Source organism: Pristiophorus japonicus, chromosome 1 (genome assembly GCF_044704955.1).
Source record: "Pristiophorus japonicus isolate sPriJap1 chromosome 1, sPriJap1.hap1, whole genome shotgun sequence".
In the NCBI taxonomy this organism is placed as follows: domain Eukaryota; kingdom Metazoa; phylum Chordata; class Chondrichthyes; family Pristiophoridae; genus Pristiophorus; species Pristiophorus japonicus.
In genome coordinates, this window is record NC_091977.1 from 253,378,001 (window position 1) to 253,402,845 (window position 24,845).

General features: G+C 44.7%; 1 protein-coding gene across 2 annotated transcripts in view; it reads left to right on the forward strand.

Moving 5' to 3' along the window:
- zdhhc21 (zinc finger DHHC-type palmitoyltransferase 21) overlaps window positions 1-24,845 on the forward strand; it is a 170,940-nt gene that overhangs the window by 26,275 nt on the left and 119,820 nt on the right. For both annotated transcript variants that reach the window (XM_070871383.1, XM_070871373.1), the window contains exon 3: window positions 6,938-7,036. In XM_070871383.1, the coding sequence (XP_070727484.1) occupies window positions 6,938-7,036 (99 nt within the window). The remainder of the gene's footprint in view (window positions 1-6,937; window positions 7,037-24,845) is intronic.

Below are 24,845 nucleotides of genomic sequence, written 5' to 3' on the forward strand. Positions count from 1 at the left end.
ACCATTCATCATGGTCCTTCAACTCTGCCTGCTGCCTGCGCTGTGTAAGCCTACTCACGCAATAGTAGGGAAGGACATTAGCGTGGATGATGTGGAATCTATATGGGGAGAGCTGCGAAACACCAAAGGGCAGAAAACGTTAGTGGGAGTTGTGTACAGACCACCAAACAGTAGTAGGGAAGTTGGGGATGGCATCAAACAGGAAATTAGGGACGCGTGCAATCAGAGTACAGCAGTTATGGGTGACTTTAATCTACATATTGATTGGGCTAACCAAACTGGTAGCAATACTGTGGAGGAGGATTTCCTGGAGTGTATAAGGGATGGTTTTCTAGACCAATATGTCGAGGAACCAACTAGAGAGCAGGCCATCCGAGACTGGGTCTTGTGTAACGAGAGAGGATTCATTAGCAATCTGGTCGTCTGGGGCCCTTTGGGGAAGAGTGACAATAATATGGTAGAATTCTTCATTAAGATGGAGAGTGACACAGTTAATTCAGAGACTAGGATCCTGAACTTAAAGAAAGGAAACTTTGACGGTATGAGACGTGAATTGGCTAGGAAAGACTGGAGAATGACACTTAAAGGGTTGACGGTGGATAGGCAATGGCAGACATTTAAGTATCCCATGGATGAGCTGCAACAATTGTATATCCCTGTGTAGCGTAAGAATAAAAAAGGGAAGGTGGCTCAAACGTGGCTAACAAGGGAAATTATGGATATTGTGTTAAATCCAAGGAAGAGGCATATAAATTAGCCAGAAAAAAGCAGGAAACCTGAGGACTGGGAGAAATTTAGAATTCAGCAGAGGAGCATTAATGGTTTAATTAGAAGGGGGAAAATAGAGTATGAGAGTAAGCTTGCTGGGAACATAAAGACTGACTGCAAAAGCTTCTATAGATATGTGAAGAGAAAAAGATTAGTGAAGACTAATGTAGGTTCCTTGTAGTCAGAATCAGGGGAATTCATAATGGAGAACAAGGAAATGGCAGACCAATTGAACAAATACTTTGGTTCTGTCTTCACTAAGAAAGTAACGAACAATCTCCCAAAAGTACGAGGAGACCGAGGGTCTAGCGAGAAGGGGGAACTGAGGGAAATCCTTATTAGTCAGGAAATGGTGTTGGGGAAATTGAAGGGACTGAAGGCCGATAAATCCCCAGGGCCTGATAGTCTGCATTCCAGAGTACTTAAGGAAGTGGCCCTAGAAATAGTAGATGCATTGATGGTCATTTTCCAACATTCCATGCACTCTGGTTCAGCTCCTATGGATTGGAGGGTAGCTAATGTAACCCCACTTTTTAAAAAAGGAGGGAGAGAGAAAAACACGGAATTATAGACCGGTTAGCCTGACATCGGTGGTGGGGAAAATGCTGGAATCAATTATTAAAGATGTAATAGCAGCGCATTTGGAAAGCAGTGACATGATCGGTCCAACTCAGCATGGATTTATGAAAGAGAAATCATGCTTGACAAATCTTTTGGAGTTTTTTGAGGATGCAACTTGTAGGGTGGATAAGGAAGAATCAGTGGATGTGATGTATTTGGACTTTCAAAAGGCTTTGATAAGGTCCCACACAAGAGATTAGTGTGCAAAATTAAAGCACATGGTATTGGGGGTAATGTATTGACATGGATAGAGAACTGGTTGGCAGACAGGAAGCAGAGAGTGGGAATAAATGGGTCCTTTTCAGAATGGCAGACAGTGGGGTATCGCAGGGTTCAGTGCTGGGACCCCAGCTATTTACGATATGCATTAAAGATTTAGACGAAGGAATTGAATGTAACATGTCAAAGTTTGCAGATGACACCAAGCTGGGTGGCAGTCCGAGCTGCAAGGAGATTGCTAGGAGGCTGCAGGGGGACTGGGACAGGTTAGGTGAATGGACAAATGCATGGCAGATGCAGTATAATGTGGATAAGTGTGAGGTTATCCACTTTGGTGACAAAAACAGGAAGGCAGATTATTATCTGAATGGTGACAGATTAGTAAATGGGGAGGTGCAACGAGACTTGGGTGTTATGGTACATCAGTCATTGAAGGTAGGCATGCAGGTACAGCAGGCCGTAAAGAAAGCAAATGGCATGCTGGCCTTCATAGCGAGGGGATTTGACTATAGGAGCAGGGAGGTCTTACTGCAGTCGTACAGGGCCTTGGTGAGAACACACCTTGAATATTGTGTGCAGTCTCTTAATCTGAGGAAGGATTTTCTTGCTATTGAGGGAGTGCAGCGAAGGTTCATCAGACTGATTCCTGGGATGGCAGGACTGACATATGAAGAAAGACTGGATCGACTAGGCTTATATTCACTGGAATCATAGAAATATATACAATTCTGATGGGATTGAACAGGTTAGATGCAGGAAGGATGTTCCCGATGTTGGGGAAGTCCAGAACCAGGGGTCGCATTCTAAGGATAAGGGATAAGCCATTTAGGATCGAGATGAGGAGAAACTTCTTCACTCAGAGAATTATGATCCTGTGGAATTCTCTACCACAGAAAGTTGTTGAGGCCAGTTCGTTAGATATATTCAAAAGGGAGTTGGATGTGGCCCTTACGGCTAAAAGGATCAAGGGGTATGGAGAGAAAGCAAGAATGGGGTACTGAAGTTGCATGACTCGCCATGATCATATTGAATGGTGGTGCAGGCTCGAAGGGCCGAATGGCCTACTCCTCCACCTATTTTCTATCTTTTTCTATGTTTCATGCCGCCCACCCTTCCCCCTCCTCTGCTGCTAACCATTTGTCCGATCTTTTATATTTTGCAGAACTTGAGGCCAGGCCTGACGAGGCTAAAACCAATGCAGAAGAAGATTCGGATGCGGACAAGCCTGAAGAGGAGAACATCTTCTAATCCCACCTTCCAGACCAAGAGCATGGGGTGAGGGTGAGGGGGAGGGGCCGGGGGAGAGGGAGGATGAAGCTACCACTCTTGTACTCACTCTGGAGGAGGTGCTGGTGCCGCCCGTTGAGATGCCAGCCCCTTTCCTGAGTGGTACGAGTGTTTGGACATTCCATGGTTTTGCACAGTCTGAGGCTGGGGGTTCCAGTGGGGTGCAGCGAGTCACACCCAGGGCCCCACCGTCTGAGGCTGCGGGTCCCAGTGGGGTGCAGTGAGGCACACCCAGGATGAGGAGGGGAAGGCGATCTCAGCAGCGGTCTCCTGAGGTGCAGGATCTATCAGATGATGGCAATGAGTGCGGAGAGAATTGATCTTACGCGATCACTCCTGGACACCATCAGTGAGGTGGGTGATAAGGGATTGGGACTGTCTGGAGAAGTAACAACACTCGGCCGAAAAATGGGAACACTGTCCGAGCTCGTGAGGGAGGGAATGATGCAGGTAGTTAAGACACTGTTAGGGCATTTGAGGGAGGGAATGTCGGAGTTAGCGGTTGCAATAAGGGAACACGCCCAGACTCCGTGGCCATTGACTGAATCAACTTCCACTCCAATCCCCAGACCAGCTTCTAAAGAGGCCCAAGCCGGGTCTTCCACATTACCACCTGCCTATGCTCCCCCCATCAAGAAGTGTGCATTACCCGAGATGCTCGAAAGAATAAGCTTAGTACGAACCCGAGACATGCTGCGCCACAACCTGCGGGCAGGGGTGGAGTCACCAAGACCAAGCACAGCAAGGCGGTCTTAGAATAAGGTGGAGGAGAGATGGTGCAGCCTTTCTTTTCTGCTGTTGTTATTATTGTTTTACTGTTACTGTTGTCACTGTTCTCACGTTAAAAGTATTTGGTAAGTGACGTAAATTTACAAGTTTAAAAGTTGGTAAATGATCTTAAGGTTTGTAAATGATCTTACCTGAAAACTTTAAAGTTTGATACAGGAATATTTTTATTAGTTACGTTAAATACAAACAAGTGTTAAACTTTGGAATAAAACATGTTTTAAATTATAACTGAATCATTTTCATTATTCGTTCCATTATTAACACAACTTTTTGAACTAAAGAATCATCATTTCTATTATTTGTTTCATTAACACGACAGAACATTACGGAACAGGTCCAAACAGTAAACATGGTCCATTTGGAATAGTTGCCGCTGAGCCTTCAGGCAGCATGGCTTCCTCGTCCTTGTCCTCCTCCTCCTCCTCCTCCTTGTCATCATTATCATCAGCCACTCTCACCGCAGGTGGGTCATCTACTACCAGTTGCTGCTGCCTCATGATGACTAAGTTATGCAGCATGCATATTGCGTAGGAATAACACATCATGGGTGCTCCCAGGGTATCTCGTATCAACTGACGTGATGCTATGCATGTTGTCATAGACAAGCTGCACATTCACAGAGTGGAAGCTTTTTCTATTCCTGTACATCTTGGAATCCTCCAAAGGTGCTCGCAAGATGATGTGGGTACAATCAATGCAGCCCTATACCTTTGGGACATGGCCTTCTTCGACCTTACAAAGGCCTTTGACACTGTCAACCGCGAGGGTCTATGGAACGTCCTCCTCCATTTCGGATGCCCCCAAAATTTTGTCACCATCCTCCGCCTGCTCCACAACAACATGCAGGCTGTGATCCTTACCAATGGATCCATTACAGACCCAATCCACGTCCAGTCCGGGGTCAAACAGGGCCGCGTCATCGCCCCAACCCTCTTAATCTTCCTCGCTGCCATGCTCCACCTCACAGTCAACAAGCTCCCCGCTGGAGTGGAACTAAACTACAGATCCAGTGGGAACCTGTTCATCTCCAGGCCAGTTCTAAGACCACCCCAACCTCTGTCGTCGAGCTACAGTACGCGGACGACGCCTGTGTCTGTGCACTTACAGAGGCTGAACTCCAGGACATAGTTGACGTATTCACTGAGGCGTACAAAAGCATGGGCCTTATGCTAAACATCAGCAAGACAAAGGTCCTCCACCAGCCTGTCCTCACCACACAGCACTGTCCCCCAGTCATCAAGATACACATCGCGGCCCTGGACAATGTGGACCACTTTCCCATACCTCGGGAGCCTCCTATCAACAAGAGCAGGCATTGACGACGAGATCTAACACCGCCTCCAGTGCGCCAGTGCAGCCTTCGGCCGCCTGAGGAAAAGAATATTTGAAGACCAGGCCCTCAAAACTGCCACCAAGCTCATGGTCTACAGGGCTGTAGTAATACCCGCCCTTCTGTATGGCTCAGAAACATGGACAATGTAGAGTAGGCACCTCAAGTCGCTGGAGAAATATTACCAACGATGTCTCCGCAAGATCCTACAAATCCCCTGGGAGTACAGACGCACCAACATCCCCAGCATCGAAATACTGACCACACTTGATCAGCTTTGTTGGGCAGGCCACATAGTTCACATGCCAGACACGAGACTCCCAAAGCAAGCGCTCTACTCGGAACTCCTTCACGGCAAACGAGCCAAAGGTGGGCAGCGGAAACGTTACAAGGACACCCTCAAAACCTCCCTGAAAAAGTGCAACATTCCCACTCTGCCCTAAGTGGAGGAGGTGCATCTGGGAGGGCGCTGAACATCTCGAGTCTCGTCGCCAAGCGCAGGCAGCGGAAAGAATGCGCGGCAAACCAGTCCCACCCACCCCTTCCCTCAGCGACTATCTGCCCCACCTGTGACAGAGACTGTGGTTCTCGTATTGGACTGTTTAGCCACCTAAGGACTCATGTTAAGAGTGGAAGCAAGTCTTCCTCGACTCCAAGGGACTGCCTATGATATATCTTTGGGAAGCCAGCAATCTTGGAGAAGCCCACAGCCCTGTCATGCATTGCCTGGGCAGTCATGGGGAACTTTATGTAGTCGTTCCTCCGGGCAGCAGTCACCTGCCGAATGCAGATATGTGTTGCGTGTTGAGAAATGGTGCACACATCCCCAGTTGTGGCCTGGAATGATCCAGATGCATAAAATGAAAGTGCAGCTGTAACCTTTACTTCAACTGACAAAGCAGTCCTCCTGGCACTTCTAGGGTGCAGGTCTGCTTTTACAAACTCACTGATCTCAGTTACAAATTATTTGCAGAACCGCAGCCTTCTCACACAGTCTGCATCACTCGGGTGCAGGTACAAACGCCTATCTCGATATACCCGATGTGGATGAGGCCTCCTGCCCATCATTCCACGTGCTCTGAGGTTCCTCATGCGATGATGTCTAATCAATCGTCTCCTCCGCAGCACCTTCATGCAGATTGCTTGCACGAGGTATGGCCTTGTCGATATTGCCCCCATAATTAAATTGTAGCTTTACAAGAAGCTCAAAACAGCAGGACAAAGGACGCACACCTTCTTTCCTCTCTCTCTCTCTCTCTCTCTCTCTCCAAGGTTGACGCCCTGTATGGACCACATCCTGGTCTGCGCATGCGCAATAGGCTTGCTTAGAATGGGAAGCTAGGCATTCAATGAAGACATTTGGGGCAACAAAGTCTAATGCAATTCTTTAATTTTTGATGTTTTTCAAAGTACCACCCCAGCTCCTCACCGGGCTCAAGGGTCGGCCGTCAGAATCGCTCCCTCACCCATACTCGGGCTCAGTGTCCACGCCGCCCCCACCCATTCGGGTTTTTTTTAATCTGCTGTATATCTAAGGGTTCTCATCCCTTCAGTTCGGCTTCCACCCCAACCCACCCCTACTAATTCTGAAAAAGCTGTAGCTTACATCAGGTTACACCCGCTATGACGCAAAAAAAAAATGGACCTAAAAAAATCGTAACTAACTGAGTTACGCTGGTGCAGAAACTTTGGATATTTTAATTTACATCAAAAAACGTCGCGCGTCAAAAAATGGCTCAGATAACTGGGGCAAATTGAGCCTCATGCTTTTGGATCTTATTTTGAAAAAAAATGGGTGTGATTGTCAGTGGGAAGAGCTGTACTTATAATAGGGATGCAACCATCTCAAAGCTAAAATATCCTGCTAATAAAATTAAAATGGCATTTTACTCAACAATTTTAAAACGGGTGTCTTTTTTTTAGCTTATTACTTGGTGTCGTTCTTCTGTATAACATCTCTGGTGAGAGCCTCCATTGCTGACCCAGGCCGACTGCCACAGAACTCGGAAATCCCACATTCAGGTAGGGCACGTAATGCTGTTTCTACTGTATACACACCTGTCCCATGAAGCAATGCACATTTTGCACAATGTACCGTGATCTTGGTGGAAATATTGCTTTGAATCCATTACATGTTGCTCATGTATAATTCACATCACTTCTTAATGTTGCTTCCTTCTTTTCTCTCCTCCCCACCACCACCACCAATAAAAGCGGTTTGAGATAGATTCAGTTTTATTCTTTCTCTCATCATTTGACATTGAGTGTCAGCACAGCAAGGAGGTTTTATTTCATCTGCTAACCTCTGGTGCCTGTGTGTGTGTGTGTTGTGAAAAATGTTCTATATGACGTGGCAGAGGTTGGCTACATATTAAACCTTCACACAGTTGAGGAGTACATGCACGGAGTTTAAGAAGTGCATTTATTTTACTTGTGTCTTTAGCTGTAACTGGTTTTAATTAAAAAAGCACAGTGATTTACTAAAATAAAATTGTTAGTCAGCGCTTAAATTGAGCGAGTATTATTAACTATTGTCAATAGTGATGGAGCAAAATGAGCAATGTGATCTTAAAGATTAGAACAAGAGTATTTGATCATCTTGGTCTGTACCGCTCCTTATTAATCTCTAGTCCTGTTCCCAATCAGATGAAAATCCAGTGTATTTTTAAAAAGTGAATGAACTCCACCCAACTGGTTTTGCTGGGATTCTGTTCCAGATATTAACTACTCTGGGTGTTGGGGAATGGAAGAGATGTGGGGACTGAAATTGCCCCTTTCCTTAAGGCCTGTTAGCGCCGAAAATTGGCGGCCACATGGCGGAGTGGCATGGCTGCCGATTGTTCGTGGAATGGCCGGCATTTTAAAAATTGGCCTCCTGCGTTATCTCGGCAGTGACCCGTTCCGCCGTCCCCCCGCCCCCCACTACCGCTCCGTTGCTGCCGATTCATCCTAAGTGCATCATAAGCGCGTGCAACACCGATGTGCCACTCCGAACGCGAAATTCCGCGCTTGCTACTGACCGCTTTTTCTGTCGATGCACTGTGCTTGCAATGCTTGTAACATGGCGTTGCAGCTGCCATTAGAGCGAAGGACCTACTGCCATGGCCGCCACCTTATTATTTTTTTTGTCGGCCGACTGTCAGGTCTGGTCGACGGTTATGGCCCCAGGTTTGGCTGGGCCGTCTTGGGTGCCAGGCCATTGGCCCGGCCGAAACCCTCCCTGGTGGCGCAGTGGACCTAACTTAAAGAATTGCAGAGCTCACAGTGGCTCTCCCCTGCTACGCTCAGTGCTAAACTGATGACAGACAGCGGCGGGCACTCCGCCTGCCACCCCCCCCACTTCCGGCCCTCTATTTACCGAACTTCTGCTCATCGCTGCACTTCCGCCCCCATTATGACCGACTTCTGTGAGTTTTACGAAGTTGAAATTTATGCCCTCTCGTCCTTTGCTCACAGTACAAATGTAATAGCCTACTTTGATTGACATCATTACTGCTTCTCATCATATTTTCACCTGAATCTTCTGTTTTTCCACCTGGATTTTTTTCTCCAATTTTAAAAACTAGTACATTCCTACAAGTTTTCTCCTAGTTTGAAGCTCTAAATCCCAGAATCACCCAGACCCTGTCTGAGCTCTCATTAACGTCCTTTTGAAGGTAGAGTGATCAAAATTATGAACATTATTCCACATGTGGCCTCACCAATGATCTATATGAGGTTAGAATAACCAATGTTGGCTATGGATGGATTATATTGTTTGAATAGCTTTGAGAGAAGCTACACATTGACTTGAATAATATATTGTAAAGATAAGTGTAGATAAATATTCTATGGAATATGATGGTTTCTGTGTTGAAATAGTATTTTTGGAATATGTGGGATGGATGCAGAGCTCCATCATGTCAACAACGACAAAGTACCTCCTGGTATCATGCTGATATGACTTTAGATGGAATAATGTGAATTTAAAATTGACTTCCACTAGCCATAGGGCCTTTTAATTGACCCCATGCAGTGCTTGCGTTGTTCTGGCTGTCCATGTGTCTGGGAAGGAATGAGCTGCTCTCAACCAATGTCATGAAGTCAACGCATTGGAATATTTATTGGAATATGATGTATTGGGAGTAGGGGCTGGGCTTTGGAGTGCTGATCATTTCTCTTGCTGAGGAGAGCGGAAATTAAATGGGGAGGGAATGGAGAAGACTAGCAGGATAAAAATAATCATTTTACGTGTGACTCCCCCGCAGCGCCCATGCTACATTGGCGCTGGGCAGCTAGAGCGCTGTTCAGGTGCTCCTGGTAAATTGTGGGCAGGTCTCCTGATTTAAATATTTTTTGTTGTCCCAATGGATCTTGGGTGAAGATGGGGCGCTAGATTCCAGGGTAGGTTCGAAGCATTCTCCGCTTTAGCTGGCCGGACTGGGACACGCTGAGTGCCTCTGGTGTGACATGCCTTAGGCCTCCATTACTTGCAGTGCCCATAATCACATTCATTGTCCTGGAATCAGGAGAACAACAACATACAAACTGTCTGGAGATATCCACGTTTTGATCATCATCATCATAGGCAGTCCCTCGGAATCGAGGAAGACTTGCTTCCACTCCCAAAGTGAGTTCTTTGATGGCTGAACAATCCGATACGAGAGCCACAGACCCTGTTACAGGTGGGACATACATTCGTCGAGGGAAGGGGTCGGTGGGGCTGGTTTGCCGCGCGCTCCTTCCGCGTTTGGCCTCTTCATGCTCTTTGCATTGAGACTCGAAGAGCTCAACGCCCTCCCGGATGTACTTTCTCCACCTCGGCCGGTCTTTGGCCAGGGTCTCCCAGGTGTCAGTGGTGATGTCGTACTTTACCAGGGAGGCTTTGAGGGTGTCCTTATAACATTTCCGTTGTCCTCCTTTGGCTCATTTACCACGTTTTCAGAGGGGGCGTGGAGGGCATCCTACCTTTACGCTCATTGCATCAGAAATTATCTCATGATTTTGAAATCTTCAAGGAGCTTTTCTAACCGAAATTCAAATCTACATAGATGTAGGCTTTGGCAGGTGTAAGACCCTGGTAATGCATGTCAGATTGCTCAGTGTTGTGCTCTGCCAGTAGTTTCATCTAAGCCTGGAAGTATGGGGTTTCCGAATGCCATATAGAAATTAACTACAAGAGATCTTTGAAATAATTTCAGCAGGTTCCCCTGGGGTTGGGGAAGGGGAGGCATCATGGGGGCTATTTGGGCATCGTAGGGAGTGGGGCGTCCCAGATTGCGGCGAGGTCGGGCATCGTGAAGGGGTGGGGGCGAGTCGGACAGTACGGGAGGTGATAGCAGGCAGATCGTGGACATCGTGCGGGTGTTGGAGGCGAATCAGACATGGTGGTGGGGTGGGGGTCGACAGATGGCATGGGGGTGGGGTTGGACATTGCAGGGGATGGGGAGCGAATTGAGCATCGGGGAGGGTGGGAAGATATCGCTGGGGATGGGTTGGGGGGGGTGGGGGGGTGGGGAGGGCGAATTGGACATCGTGGGTTTGGTGGGGGTGGAGATGCGGTTGGCTGATTGCGGGATCCGGTCCATGGAGGTAAGCTTGTTGGGCCTCGGGAAAGCACTCCTGACTCTCTCACTGTGCGATAAAAGCACTTACCTGAAGAATTTTGCTCACCTCATCTCCTTTCATTGCTGGTTTTCCCGAGGCCTAGAAAAATCAGCCTCCATGTGTTAAAATAAAAATCCAGTTGAAATGGAGGCACGCAGCTTCCTTCAAAGATTTCAGTGTCCGACCAGCCTCTTGAGAGGGGAATGGTTGCCCACCCGCCAGACCCGCCTCCATTAAAAGTGGGCAACTTGAAGGTAGTTGGGGTCGGGTTTGAGTATTTAAAAACTTTTACCTTCACACCTGACATTGGGGGCTAAACTTTTTCCAGTCGTGTTCATACCATGATGTACTAGTTTTTCTAGAATTGAATGCATACAAGTATCTGTGGGGAGTGCGGGTTGTATGGTGGAAAGAGGACTTTGTTCTCTCTCCAGTTTGAATTTAACCACAAATGAATATTTGTAATAGGGACAACTAGTGCCTTTTGAATTAACCATTACACAGAACAATAGTACCAATGAAATCCATGTTAAAAGATATGTTTACACTGCAGTGTTAGAACTGGGTTGCCGTGACAATTCAATAATTGTTTTCCCTGCCAATTTCCTCCCTTCTCAACTCTCCAGAAAGGAGATAGGAGTCTAGATACTAGGCATTATCCTATACCCTGCTCAAATGATCATTATTACATGATCCTTGACTAGGAGAGGTGTCGTTTTAAACTTGCTTGCCTGATTTTACATTCCAGATGTCATGTACAATCGGGCGGAGTATAAAACGGGCGGCCGACCCAATCAGGTAAGTGTCCTGTGGGCGGGCGGAGTGTTGTCGGACTATTCCTCTGTGTGGGATATCGCAGCCTATCATTTGGGGTGCCAGCAGGGCTCGGGGTATTGATGAGAGTGAAGACCCTTGGCTACCTTTTATCATCCTTGCCATTCCTGAAACACAGTTACACTATCAGCTGTACCTTATCCGCTCCAGCTGAGAAAACCTAACTCCACACAGACCTGGAGTCACTCTTGACACCTTGCTAGGATGCATGGTTTAATTCCTCACTTTTGCAACCAACTGAGCCCCGGTTGGAACCATATGGTTTGGTTAAGGGGAACGCTTGAAGTGACAGCATATGAAATGTTTTAAGTTGTGCACTTTGATACAGTCCTGCAAAATATGTAGTACCCGATCCAATGTAAATACTATAAGTCATGGCTGTAGAATGGAGGTCAACAGACATCATTTTAAAACAGTGGACAATAGCTGAAAAAACAAGATATAAAAATAGAGTATGCACTGCAACATCAGTTATATAAGTAATCCTCTTTGAATAATATGTTATCATTATTTTATATTTAAAGCGGTGACCAAACTAGTGAGTGCTTTCAACAATGAGTAAGTTTGGTATTAAATTTTACAGTGCCCTAGCATTACTGGAAGAACATTTCTGAAGTGTAGATTTGGCTCATATTTGAAATCCTCACATAGTATACTCTGCGACTAGGTTTATTTCTCATACTCAAGCTGTCAGTTTTTCAGTATATTTGGGGATCACCAGAAGCTCCAAACTAAGGAAATAAACCTACTTTTGAACTTCAGCAAACCACAGAACCTCTGAAAATCCTTATGTTTTATTTTCATAATTGGGGTGACAAAAAGAGGAAACCTTAAAATGATACTAGCCTGAACAAATATACTTGTGGTTCTGGCAAACTCTGTTTTTTCTTTCTTAATGTGGTAAGAATGGTCAATGTGGAAACTTCCACTTGACCTATCCTTGAACCGACAGGTCGTCGTTGGTGAGCCGCCCCTCTGTGTACCACTAATGCAATGTTCAACACAAACCTTAGCTACTGCAGACAATGAACTCAAATAGAGCGTGGATGTTTGAAATCTTCAGGACTATTATGACTGTAGTTATTGAAGTAAACCTTTAAAGGCACAACAATAATTGTATTGAAAAAGCCACCTGAATTGGGATGGTGATGCTCTTAAGCTGCAGTAGATTGGATGATTTTATGAATTGGGTTGCTTGCTCTTGGATTTGGGCTGGTGATACCCAGAAGGGTAATATGCTGATTCTGCAATTTCGGCCTTGACTGCTGGGAGCACAAGTGCTCCAGATATATTGACCTGGAAACTGCGGTTGGAGGTGTACCTGTGGAGTACGTCTCCAACCCGTGAAACATTTGTGAAATTACCTCCTGGTGCCCAGGGTACGAAGAGTTCCGGTCTCGGGCCTCCAGCTGGATGGCAGCATAAAGACCCATGGATCCTGTAAGGGGGAGATGGGGAGGCTTCCACTCCCACGAGCGGGCCCACTGATATAGAGGGTCGACGCTCGCCCCAGCTCACGTAGCAATTCTCGAAGTTAGCAGACAGAGACGGATGGCAAAGTATAACGATCTTTATTACGATCGTCCGGGAACACCTCTTATCACAGTCGCCTATGAGTGGAGATGCTCCCCGAACAGCACAATCATACAACTTTTATACATTTCAAAACCCCTCTGTTCCCGGACAAGACCTCCCTAGATTTCTAATTGAACTACCTTATCAGTGCTACTTCTCTAATTGGACTACCTTATTAGTGCTACTTTGGATTGACAGGCCAAGACCCTCGTGACCGCTTTAGGCCGTGACTAGAATGACTTCATTAGGTCGGAATTTGTTATACATTTCCTTGGTGCCTGTGAGTCGCCTCGAGCCTCTTCGCAAGGTCTTACCAATGTCTGTTTAGGTTCTCACATCGTATCCTGTTGGAATATTATTGAATTGATAACTTCTGGAGCCTTGGTACAAGGCCGAAGAGAGGCCTTTTACCTCCTTATGGGCCATTGCAGGAACCAGCACTTTAACCCTTGTCCCGCTGGTACCCCTAATGCCAAATTTCTCTTACAGATCCCAGGGACACAGGCGCTTCAGAAGTGTCCCTGGGATCATGTGGGCCCGGTCCTCCAATTACAAAGGAAGATTCCATTGCAATCATTTATGAAGAGAATCCCCTATCGCTATGGAATCCTCAAATAATTATACAATATTGAGAAATCTTAATAAATAGAGATGTACTGAATTGCAATTTTATTCATGAGCCCCTTCATCGCAACAACCTCAATAAAAAATTAAATTTTTTGATAAATAATTTCAATAGTCTCAATACCCGTATCTGTAGAGAACCCAGCAGATCCGAGTTATGCTCCCAACTACGTCTTCGTGGCAAAGCTGCAATGCTTCCTCTGCTGCTAATTGTTAATGCCAGAAGAGCATTCACTTACTATTATTGTCAGTAAATAAGTTTCTCAAGGTCCCAGTAGGTCCAGTAGTCCATTGGGGATTTTATTAAAGGTGGCTTCTCACTGGGCTGGAATTATACTCCTACCTTGTGCAACTCCAAGCAATGAGATTGTCTTTCAACTATTGGTTTAGTGTGCTGGGAGTTACATTCCTGCCCTGATTGCCGCACAACATGGCTGGGCTTCTGTTGAGCATCTGGAACCGTTTCATGTCGATGCAGAAGTGTCAGTATCAGAGGAGCATTAATACCCTATAACTGCACGACTGGGGGGTGGCTTCATGTTTATTCTGTGATTTATAAGCTGGCAAGAAGTTCTTGCGCTCCATTCTGTTGTAAAAGGTTAGATCACATAGAGGCACATGTCACAAATTGATCAACGGCAAATACCAATCAACATGGACCAATGCGAGAGATGCATACTGAAGTAGAAATAGGAGAGAGGCATATTTTATGGGTGGGGTAGAGTGTGTTTGGTTTTCTGAAAGGATGAGGTCAAATGAGAGGAGAGGACTTCTTCATCCGAATCTATATTGTAAACTTTCCACTTTTTATGATAGTGTTTTTCATGGTAGTAGCAAAGCAAATCAAATGTCAATACCAAGTCCGATATTCAGGCAAAAGCTTCCGGTGTAACAGCATGGATATCTTGTAGGCTGCCTGCAAATTTCCTCTGAGGGCAGTGCTCAATGATGTGCTCCAGGGTCTGATTAGGAGCTCCACAGTCGCATGATGGGGATGTTTTAATCTTCTACCTATGGAGAAGGTGGCAGCATCACAGTTCTGAGGCAGTTGATGGTTGTCCATTGTTTGCAAGGAAGGTTTGATCCTTCAGGTTGCACTGGGGGGGTCCTCTATAAGGATTCCATTCCGTATGTCACAGTTCTTCCAAGCATTTCACCATCAGCCATCAAGGCTGAGGGGAGATCACTGAAGGGCTTCGGCGACGGTCCAAAATGGCCTTCTAGATTTGAGACGGGTTGGTGGTAAGTTGTTCAAGTCAATCTGGATCGGCATATCTTTGCTGGTGTAGAGGTTGCATTCTCTGGAGACTGCATATTCACGACAAACCTGGTGTGTTGCTAGCAAGAAGCAAAAGTGGAAATTATTTTACTTGACTCTATGATGTAAAATACAGTGCAGATGCTCCATGTCCCATTGAAGTCGTAATACTGACTACATTATTTAGAAACACTGGGACTTTATAAATATAATTTTGCATGCCAGAAATATTTTAAAATCGCTTAAAAAAATCTGGGTCATCTGGCGTGAAAGATTCCTCCAAAGTTCTGACCATTTTTTGGAATCATGAGGAATTGTACTTTTCAGGAGTTTGGCACTTCTGTGAAAATGTCACCAATCCTATGAATTCTTAGCAAAAATATATGACAGCAAACTAGCGGTCCAAGTGAGAGTGAGTGCTCCGACAGGAATAAGAGCACTTGGAGAGAAGGCAAAGACATCAGCACAAGGATTTGTTTTGCTAGTAATGGGAGCAAGATTTGCTCAAGCTGTTGTGGGGTTTTTTCTGGATGATTTTTTGTTGTAAGGGAACCGTTTACACTGGCATTTCTTTGTTGTCACTGAGTTAATCATCTATTAGATTGGCAAATGCAAGTCATTCAAAGTGAAATAATACTTTCATTATATTGTTTTGGCTGCAAATTATTTGTTAATCTGCATCCGCTGACTGATTACTGTTTTCATACTTGGGATCGAGTACAGTGGTGATTTTGATTCACCACCTGTAACAAAAGTATAATCCTAACAGAGTAAATTGTACAGTTTCCATCATCTTGTTACTTAATGTAAAGCTGCAGACAGAGGACATTTAAGGAGATATTCATTAACTCTCAACAAAAATATATTCCAGTGAGAAGGAAAGACTAAGAGATGGGAGAGCCATCTGTGGCTAACTAAGGAAATAAAAGAGGGTATTAAATTGAAAACAATGGCATACAAAATGGCCAGAAGATTGGGAAAATTTTAAAAGCCAAGAAAGAACGACTTTAAAAAAAAAAATCAGGAAAGGGAAGCTAGATTATGAAAGTAAAGTAGCATGAAATATAAAAACAGATAGTAAGAGTTTCTACAGGTATATAAAAAGGAAAAGAGTGACTAATGAAATGTAGGTCCCTGAGAGGATGAGACAGGGCAATTAATAATGGGGAACAGGGAAGTGGCAGAGACTTTGAACAAATATTTTGTATCGGTCTTCATGATGGAAGACACTAAAAACATTCCAATAGTGGATAATCAAGGGGCTATAGGGAGGGAGGAACTTAAAACAATCACTATCACTAAAGAAGTAGTACTCGGCAAAATAATGGGACTAAAGATGGACAAGTCCCCTGGACCTGATGGCTTACAGCCTAGGGTCTTAAAAGAAGTGGCTGCAGAGATAGTGGATACATTGGTTGTAATTTACCAAAATTCCTTGGATTCTGGGGAGGTCCCAGCGGATTGGAAAGCAGCAAATGTAACGCCCCTGTTTAAAAAATGAGGCAGACAGAAAGCCGGAAACTATAGACCAGTTAGCCTAACATTTGTCATTGGGAAAATGCTGGAGTCCATTATTAAGGAAGCAGTAGCAGGACATTTGGAAAAGCATAGTTCAATCAAGCAGAGTCAGCATTATTTTATGAAAGGGGAATCATGTTTAACAAATTTGCTGGAGTTCTTTGAGGATGTAACGAGCAGGGTGGATAAGGGGGAACCAGTGGATGTGGTGTATTTGGATTTCCAGAAGGCATTCGATAAGGTGCCACATAAAAGGTTACTGCACAAGTTAAAGGTTCACGGGGTTGGGGGTAATATATTAGCACGGTTAAAGGATTGGCTAACTAACAGAGAGTCAGGATAAATGGATCATTTTCCGGTTGGCAAACAGTAACTAGTGGGTTGCCACAGGGATCGGTCCTCAACTATTTACAATCTATATTAATGGCTTTGATGAAGGGACCGAGTGTAATGTAGCCAAGTTTGCTGATGGGACAACGATGGGTGAGGAGGACACAAAAAATCTACAAAGGGATATAGACAGGCTAAGTGAGTGGGCAAAAAGTTGGCAGATGGAGTATAATGTGGGCAAATGTGAGGATATCTACTGAAAAGCAAATTATTTTTCAAATGGAGAAAAATTGCCAAATGCTGCAGTATAGAGCGACCTGGGTGTCCTCATGCATGAAACACAAAAAGTTAGTATGCAGGTACAGCAAGTAATCAGGAAGACAAAGGGGATAGAGTATAAAAGCATAGAAGTCCTGCTGCAATTGTACAGGGTATTGGTGAGGCCACACCTAGAGTACTGCATACAGTTTTGGTCTCCGTACTTAAGAAAGGATATACTTGCATTGGAGGCAGTTCAGAGAAGGTTCACTAGCTTGATTCTGGAGATAAGGGGGTTGACTTATGAAGATAGGTTGAGTAGGTTGGGTCTATACCCTTTGGAGTTCAGAAACATATAATGAGGGGGCTTGACAATGTTGATACAGAGAGGATGGGCCCAAGTTTCGGGCCGCGCCTAGAACGGCGCAGCCCCGACCGGGACGCCCGTTTTTCGCGCCACAAAGTGCGCCTAAAAAAAACTTAGATTCTCCGGCTCCCTGCAGGTCCTCTGGAGCCGGGCGCGGCGCAGCATGAGCTGTACGGGGCGGAGCTAGGTCCCAAGTGCCGGGACCTCTGCACATGCGCGTTACAGTGGACGCGCATGTGCAGTAGCTCCAGGCGCCCAAAACTGTGTGGGAGGGGCCTGAAGCACGCAGCCCCCTAGCCCTGGCCGAATGGCCTCACTGGGACTGCGTGCATAAGGCTGCCTCCCACGCCCAGCTCCTGCTTCCTCCCGACCCGGCTCCTGCTTTCCCCGCACCCCCCCCCCCCCCCCCCCCCCCCCCGGACCCGACCCGACCCTCCTGGACTGGACCCAACCCGCCTTCTTTCCCCCCTTCCCCTCTCCTTCCCCCCCCCTTCTCCTTTCCCCCTTTCCCCTTCTCCTTCTCCTCCCCCCTTCCCCTTCTCCTCCCCCTCTGCCTCCCTCCCTCCCCTCCCCCTGCCCCCCCCTTTCTCCCTCTACCCCCTCCTTCCTCTCCCCTCGCTGTCAGAAACACAGACACTGACAGACAGAGAGTGAGAGACACACCGACAGACAGACAGAGAGATAGAGACACTGACAGAGACACACTGGGGGGGGGGCATCCCAGCACACTGTTGGAGGGCTCCCGGTGCTGCAGTCGGTAAGTAGAAAATGTTTTATTTATTGATTTAAAAAAAAAAATTATTCCTTATTAATTTTTTTTGATTGATTTACTGGTTGATTTATTGATGTTTTTATCATTTATTGTTGATGATGGCTCTTTATTTGTAAAACTGAAGTATTTAATGTTTATAAACTTCCCTTTAAACCCCTCCCCACCCCATTCCCGACGCTTGATTTGTAACCTACGCCTGATTTTCTAAAGTGTAGACAAGGTTTTTTCGAGCGTACAAAAATCTTCACTTACTCCATTCTAAGTTAGTTTGGAGTAAGTTTTCACTGCCGAAACTTTGAAAACAGGCGTAAGTGGCCGAACACGCCCCCTTTTGAAAAAAAAATTCTGTTCCAAAGTGAAACTGTTCTAACTGACTAGAACTGGAGCAAACTAAATGCCGAGAATTTGAATTTCTAAGATACTCCGTTCTACACCAGTTGCTCCAAAAAATCAGGAGCAATTGAGGCCGAAACTTGCGACCGATATTTCCACTCATAGGGGAAACTAAAACTAGGGGACATCGTCTCAGAATAAGAGGCCGCCTATTTAAAACTGAAATGAGGAGGAATTTTTTCTCCCAGACGGTTGTAAATCTATGGAATTCTCTGTCCTAGAGAGCTGTAGAGGCTAGGGCATTGAATATATTACAATCTACAATATATATATATAAAGGCAGAGATAGACAGAATTTTGAGCGATAAGAGAATAAAGGGTCATCGGGAGCGGGCAGTGGGGTGGAGCTGAATCCATGATCGGATCAGCCATGATCTTATTCAATGGTGGAGCAGGCTCGAGGGGCCAAATGGCCTACCCCTGCTCCTATTTTGTATGTTCTTATGAGATCAGTGTTGGGGTAGTTTAAGAACTTGCTACTGGTGTGTGTGCTTATTCATTTTTTTTTTTAAAGAAAGATTTTAATTTCAGTTTCTGTCTTCTCTCCTGAAAGTATTGGTGTCCCCCAATATCTCAAAGATGTGGCCATTCTTCATGTGCGTGCTAGATTGTGAATGTTAATGGGCTATTTACCATAGGGAGAGAGCTATTACACCTGGAAACATTTAAAATTGTGCCCTTTGAGGTATCACATTAATGTATTTCCCTAATTCTATCCCTTCCTGAGTGGCATTGTCACAAATCTATAGTGCTATAAAAATAATTTTAAGTGCTTAAGTCTTGAACTGTCATTGTGTACAAAGGGACAGCAGGCTTCAAACTCCTTGCCAAATTGCCAACCACTGTTACCAGGCAGTTCATCCGATGGGCAAATGTACAGCACCACAGCCTGTGCTGCACAGTGTACGAAACACAAGCATAGCATACAGGGCGTGATGGTTGCAGGAGGAATATGTCAGTGGTAAAGGACTTTACTTGTCGGGTGCAGTGCTTTTAAATCCATACGGATTGGGATAAAGGATAAGATAGTATTGATCACGCTAACAAGGGTATTGCATTTAAATAGCCTGTAATGTAATAAAAGTGTCCCAAGATGCTTCACAGGAACATTACCAGGCAAAATTTGAAATCGGACCACATGAAATATTGGGCTGAAAATTGCGGCCTTGCAGGGTACGTACAAAGTGCACACGGACCTGGCGAGACCTCGCACAAGCCGGTTTTCAGGGCGCGATGCACATGCGCCGAAAACCAGCTTTTCCAATCTGTCAAGATTTCTCTTGACAGATCCTCCGCATCCCCGAGAGAAGGACATTCGCGTGGGAGAGATTGGGCTATTTGCCCAATTCATGCCCAGCGAATGTCCTTCAAACTTTTATGCCTATCTTACTTTTACCAGCGTAAGAGTTTTAAAACATATAAAAATGAATGATATAATTTAATTTTTATGTTTATGTTTAAAAACCCTGCGCATTAACGTAAGTTATTTTTAACCCTTTATTATTTATTATTTATTCCCCCAAATATTTTTTTTTCTAAAACATTTCGTTACATTTAATTTCAGTTAATTTTAAATATGTGAGGTGTTTTTTTAATTTATTATGCTGTTTTTCTTGTTTTAGAAGGATTTTCTCATTGATAGTAATGGGAGTCCGTATAAACGGAGATCCCATTTTTATCAGAGAATATTAGACAGTGATTGGGTCCAGGCCCACATGACTCCAGCATTTCCCTACATGCGAGGATGTCCTCTCCCTGTATGCTGCGCTTTGAATGAAGGCCTCCGACCGCAATCGAAGACGCCTCCGTGACCACCGGGTGTTTTCGTAATTTTTTTTCGGGTCGGAGGCATTTGTCTGAAGGAAGCCTCTGACTGCAATTTTCCCCCCAATAAGACGGGTGACCATGGTCGAAGAGGTCGGTTTTAAGGAGCATTTTAAAGCAGGAGAGAGCGAGCTTGGGGAAAAGCGGAATCAATGCTGGATCTAATAATGGGAAGTTAACCAGAGCAGGTAATCGTGATCACAAAAAGAAATAGTAAAGTATTCTATAAACAAATATAAAAACAAAAGGAAAATTAAGGTAGAGGTAGGGCCACTAATGGATGCACAAGATAATCTCACAGGTAGTGAAACGGCAGAAATATTGAATAGTTACTTTGCCACAGTATTTGCCAGGGAGACTAACAAGGTTGATATGACATTGGGGTGGGGATGGGGTGATGAGAAGAGAAGAGGATGTAAGAAGTCAAATGGTGGAAGTAGAGCTCCATCATGCCTAAAAAGGGGAACTTTTTGTAAAGGGTTACTTTCACTCGTACTTTAAATAGATGCATGTCAATTTAAAATTGACTTTGGTTGACTAGCTGAGTCTTTGTTTCTCTTCCACATCTTGGTGTCAGGAGAATCAACCTTGAAAACTCTCTTGAAATGTCCTCATTTCCAGGAGGGTCCTTTGGCTGAGCCAGTTCCTCATTATGACATTGTGATATATATTCTTAAGCTAGTTTTAAGAATTAAGAAATTACCTCGTGCTTGAAAGAAAGAAGGACTTGCATTTATATAGCACTTTCACGACTATTGGTCGTCCCAAAGCACTTTACAGCCAATGAAGTACTTTTTGGAGTGTAATCACTGTTGTAATGTAGGAAACGCGGCAGCCAATTTGCGCACAGCAAGTTCCCACAAACAACAATGTGATAATGACCAGATAATCTGTTTTAGTGATGTTGATTGAGGGATAAATATTGACCAGAACACTGGGGATAACTCGCCTGCTTTTTTAAAAAAATAGTTTGAAATAGGATCTTTTACGTCCACCGGAGAGCAGGCTTCATATTTGAACCAAAAGACGGCACCTCCAACAGTGCAGTACTCCCTCAGTACTGCAGTGGAATGTCAGCCTAGATTTTTGTGCTCAAGTCTCTGGAGTGGGAATTGTACCCTCAACTTTCTGACTCCGAGCCAAGGGTGCTACCAACTGAGCCACTGGTTTGAAATGTTAATTGAATTTATATCAGATATTCTGAAGAGAAAAAGACTTAACAGACAGCTGAGTGCCTGCTATCTGTGTTGAAAAGATAATTTGCCTGACACTAAAAATAATCTGTTTAATCTTCAAGAGAAACCCAGCTTTGGAATCTCCAAAATTAATATAAGAGCTGTGGGCTTTCCATGCAATTCTTTTGTTCGGTTGAGGAAGGCTAACAAGGTAAGGGAATACGCAATAAATGGTAGGATATTGAGAAGCGTAGTGGAACAGAGAGACCTTGCAGTGCATGTCCACAGACTCCTGAAGGTAGCAGGCCAGGTAGATAAGGTAGTTAAGAAGGAATATGGGATACTTTCCTTTATTAGCCGAGGCATAGAATATAAGAGCAGGGAGGTTATGCTTGAACTGTATAAAACACAAGTTAGGCCGCAGCTAGAGTACTGCTTGCAATTCTGGTCACCACATTACAGGAAAGATGTGATTGCACTAGAGAGTGTACAGAGGAGATTAACATAGAAACAGAGAAATATAGAAAATAGGTGCAGGAGTATGCCATTCAGCCTTTTGAGCCTGCACCACCATTAATATGATCATGGCTAATCATGCAACTTCAGTACCCCATTCCTGCTTTTTCTCCACATCCCTTGGTCCCTTTAGCCATAAAGGCCACATCTAACTCCCTCTTAAATATATCTAACAAACTGGTCTTAACAACTTTCTGAAGTAGAGCATTCCACAGATTCACAATTCTCTGAAGAAGTTTCTCCTCATCTCAGTCCGAAATGGCTTACCCCTGATCCTTAGACTGTGACCCCTGGTTCTGGACTTCCTCAACATCGGGAACATTATTCCTGCATCTAACCTGTCCAATCCCATCAGAATTTTGTGTGTCTCTATGAGGTCCCCTCTCATTCTTCTAAATTCTAGTGAATATAAGCCTTGTCGATCCAGTCTTTCTTCATATGCAAGTCCTGCCATCCCAGAAATCAGTCTGGTGAACCTTCGCTTCACTCCCTCATTAGCAAGAATGTCCTTCCTCAGATTAGGAGACCAAAACTGTGCACAATATTCAAGGTGTGGCCTCACCAAGGCCCTGTACAACTGCAGTAAGACCTCCCTGCTCCTATACTCAAATCCTCTCACTATGAAGGCCAACATGCCATTTGCCTTCTTCACCGCCTGCTGTACCTGCATGCCAACTTTCAATGACTGATGTACCATGACACCCAGGTCTTGTTGCACCTCCCCTTTTCCTAATCTGTCACCATTCAGATAATATTCTGCCTTCCTGTTTTTGTCACCAAAGTGGATAACCTCACATTTATCCATATTATACTGCATCTGCCATGTATTTGCCCACTCACCTAACCTGTCCAAGTCACCCTGCAACCTATTAACTTCCTCCTCACAGCTCACACTACTACCCAGCTTAGTGTTATCTGCAAACTTGGAGATAATTACATTCAATTCCTTCGTCTAAATCATTAATGTATAATGTAAATAGCTGGGGTCCCAGCACTGAACTCTGTGGTACCCCACTAGTCACTGTCTGCCATTCTGAAAAGGACCCGTTTATTCCTACTCTTTGCTTCCTGTCTGCCAACCAGCTCTCTATCCATGTCAATACATTACCCCCAATACCATGTGCTTTAATTTTACACACTAATCTCTTGTGCGTGACCTTGTCAAAAGCCTTTTGAAAGTACAAATACACCACATCCACTGGTTCTCCCTTATCCACTCTACTAGTTACATCCTCAAAAAATTATAGAAGATTTATCAAGCATGATTTCCCTTTCATAAATCCATGCTGACTTGGACCGATCTTGTCACTGCTTTCCAAATGCGCTGCTATTACATCTTTAATAATTGATTCCAACATTTTCCTCACTACCGATGTCAGGCTAACCAGTCTATAATTACCCATTTTCCCTCTCCCTCCTTTTTTAAACAGTGGTGTTACATTAGCTACCCTCCAGTCCATAGGAACTGATCCAGAGTCTATAGAATGTTGGAAAATGACCACCAATGCATCCACTATTTCTAGGGCCACTTCCTAAAGTACTCTGGGATGCAGACTATCAGGCCCTGGGGATTTATTGGCCTTCAATCACATCAATTTCCCTAACACAATTTCCTGATTAATAAGGATTTCCTTCATTTCCTCCTTCTCACTAGACCCTCGGTCCCCTAGTATTTCAGGAAGGTTACTTGTGTCTTCCTTCGTGAAGACAGAACCGAAGTATTTATTCAATTGGTCTGCCATTTCTTTGTTCTCCATTATAAATGCACCTGATTCTGACTGCAAGGGACCTACATTTATCTTCACTAATCTTTTTCTCTTCACATATCTATATAAGCTTTTGCAGTCAGTTTTTATGTTCCCTGCAAGCTTACTCGCATACTCTATTTTCCCCCTCCTAATTAAACCCTTTGTCCTCCTCTGCTGAATTCTAAATTTCTCCCAGTCGTCAGGTTTTCTGCCTTTTCTGGTCAATTTATATGCCTCTTCCTTGGATTTAACACTATCCCTAAGATCCCTTGTAAGCCACGGTTGAGCCACCTTCCCCGTTTTATTTTTACACCAGACAGGGATTGTTGAAGTTTATCCATGTGATCTTTAAATGTTTGCCATTGCCTATCTAGTGTCAACCCTTTAAGTATAATTTGCCAGTCTATCTTAGCCAATTCACGTCTCATACCATCGAAGTTACCTTTCTTTAAGTTCAGGACCATAGTCTCTGAATTAACTGTGTCACTCTCCATCTTAACGAACGAGGATGTTGCCTGGGCTGGAGAATTTTAGCCATGAGGAAAGATTGCATAGGCTGGGGTTGTTTTCTTTGGAACAGAGGAGGCTGACGTGAGATTTAATTGAGGTGTATAAAATTATGAGGGGCCTAGATGGAATGGATAGGAAGGATCTATTTGCCTTAGCATTGAGATCCATAACCAGGAGCCATAGATTTAAATAATTGGTAGGTGGTTTAAAGGTGATTTGAGGGGAAATTTCTTCACCCAGAGGGTGGTGGTGGTTGGGAACTCACTGCCTGAAAGGGTGGTAGAGGCAGAAACCCCCTCCTATTTCACATCTACATGTTGCCCCTCGGCGACATCTTCCGAAACCATATCAGTTTCTACATGTACATTGACAAAACTCAGCTCTACCTCACTACCACTTTATCTCAATCCTTCCACTGTCTCTAAGTTGCCTGACATCCAGTACTGGATGAGCTCAAAATCAGTCCCGGTTCTTTGATTATTATCCGTCAAATTGTCTCCCCGCCGACCCCCCCCTCCCCTCCATCTCCAACATTTTTATAAG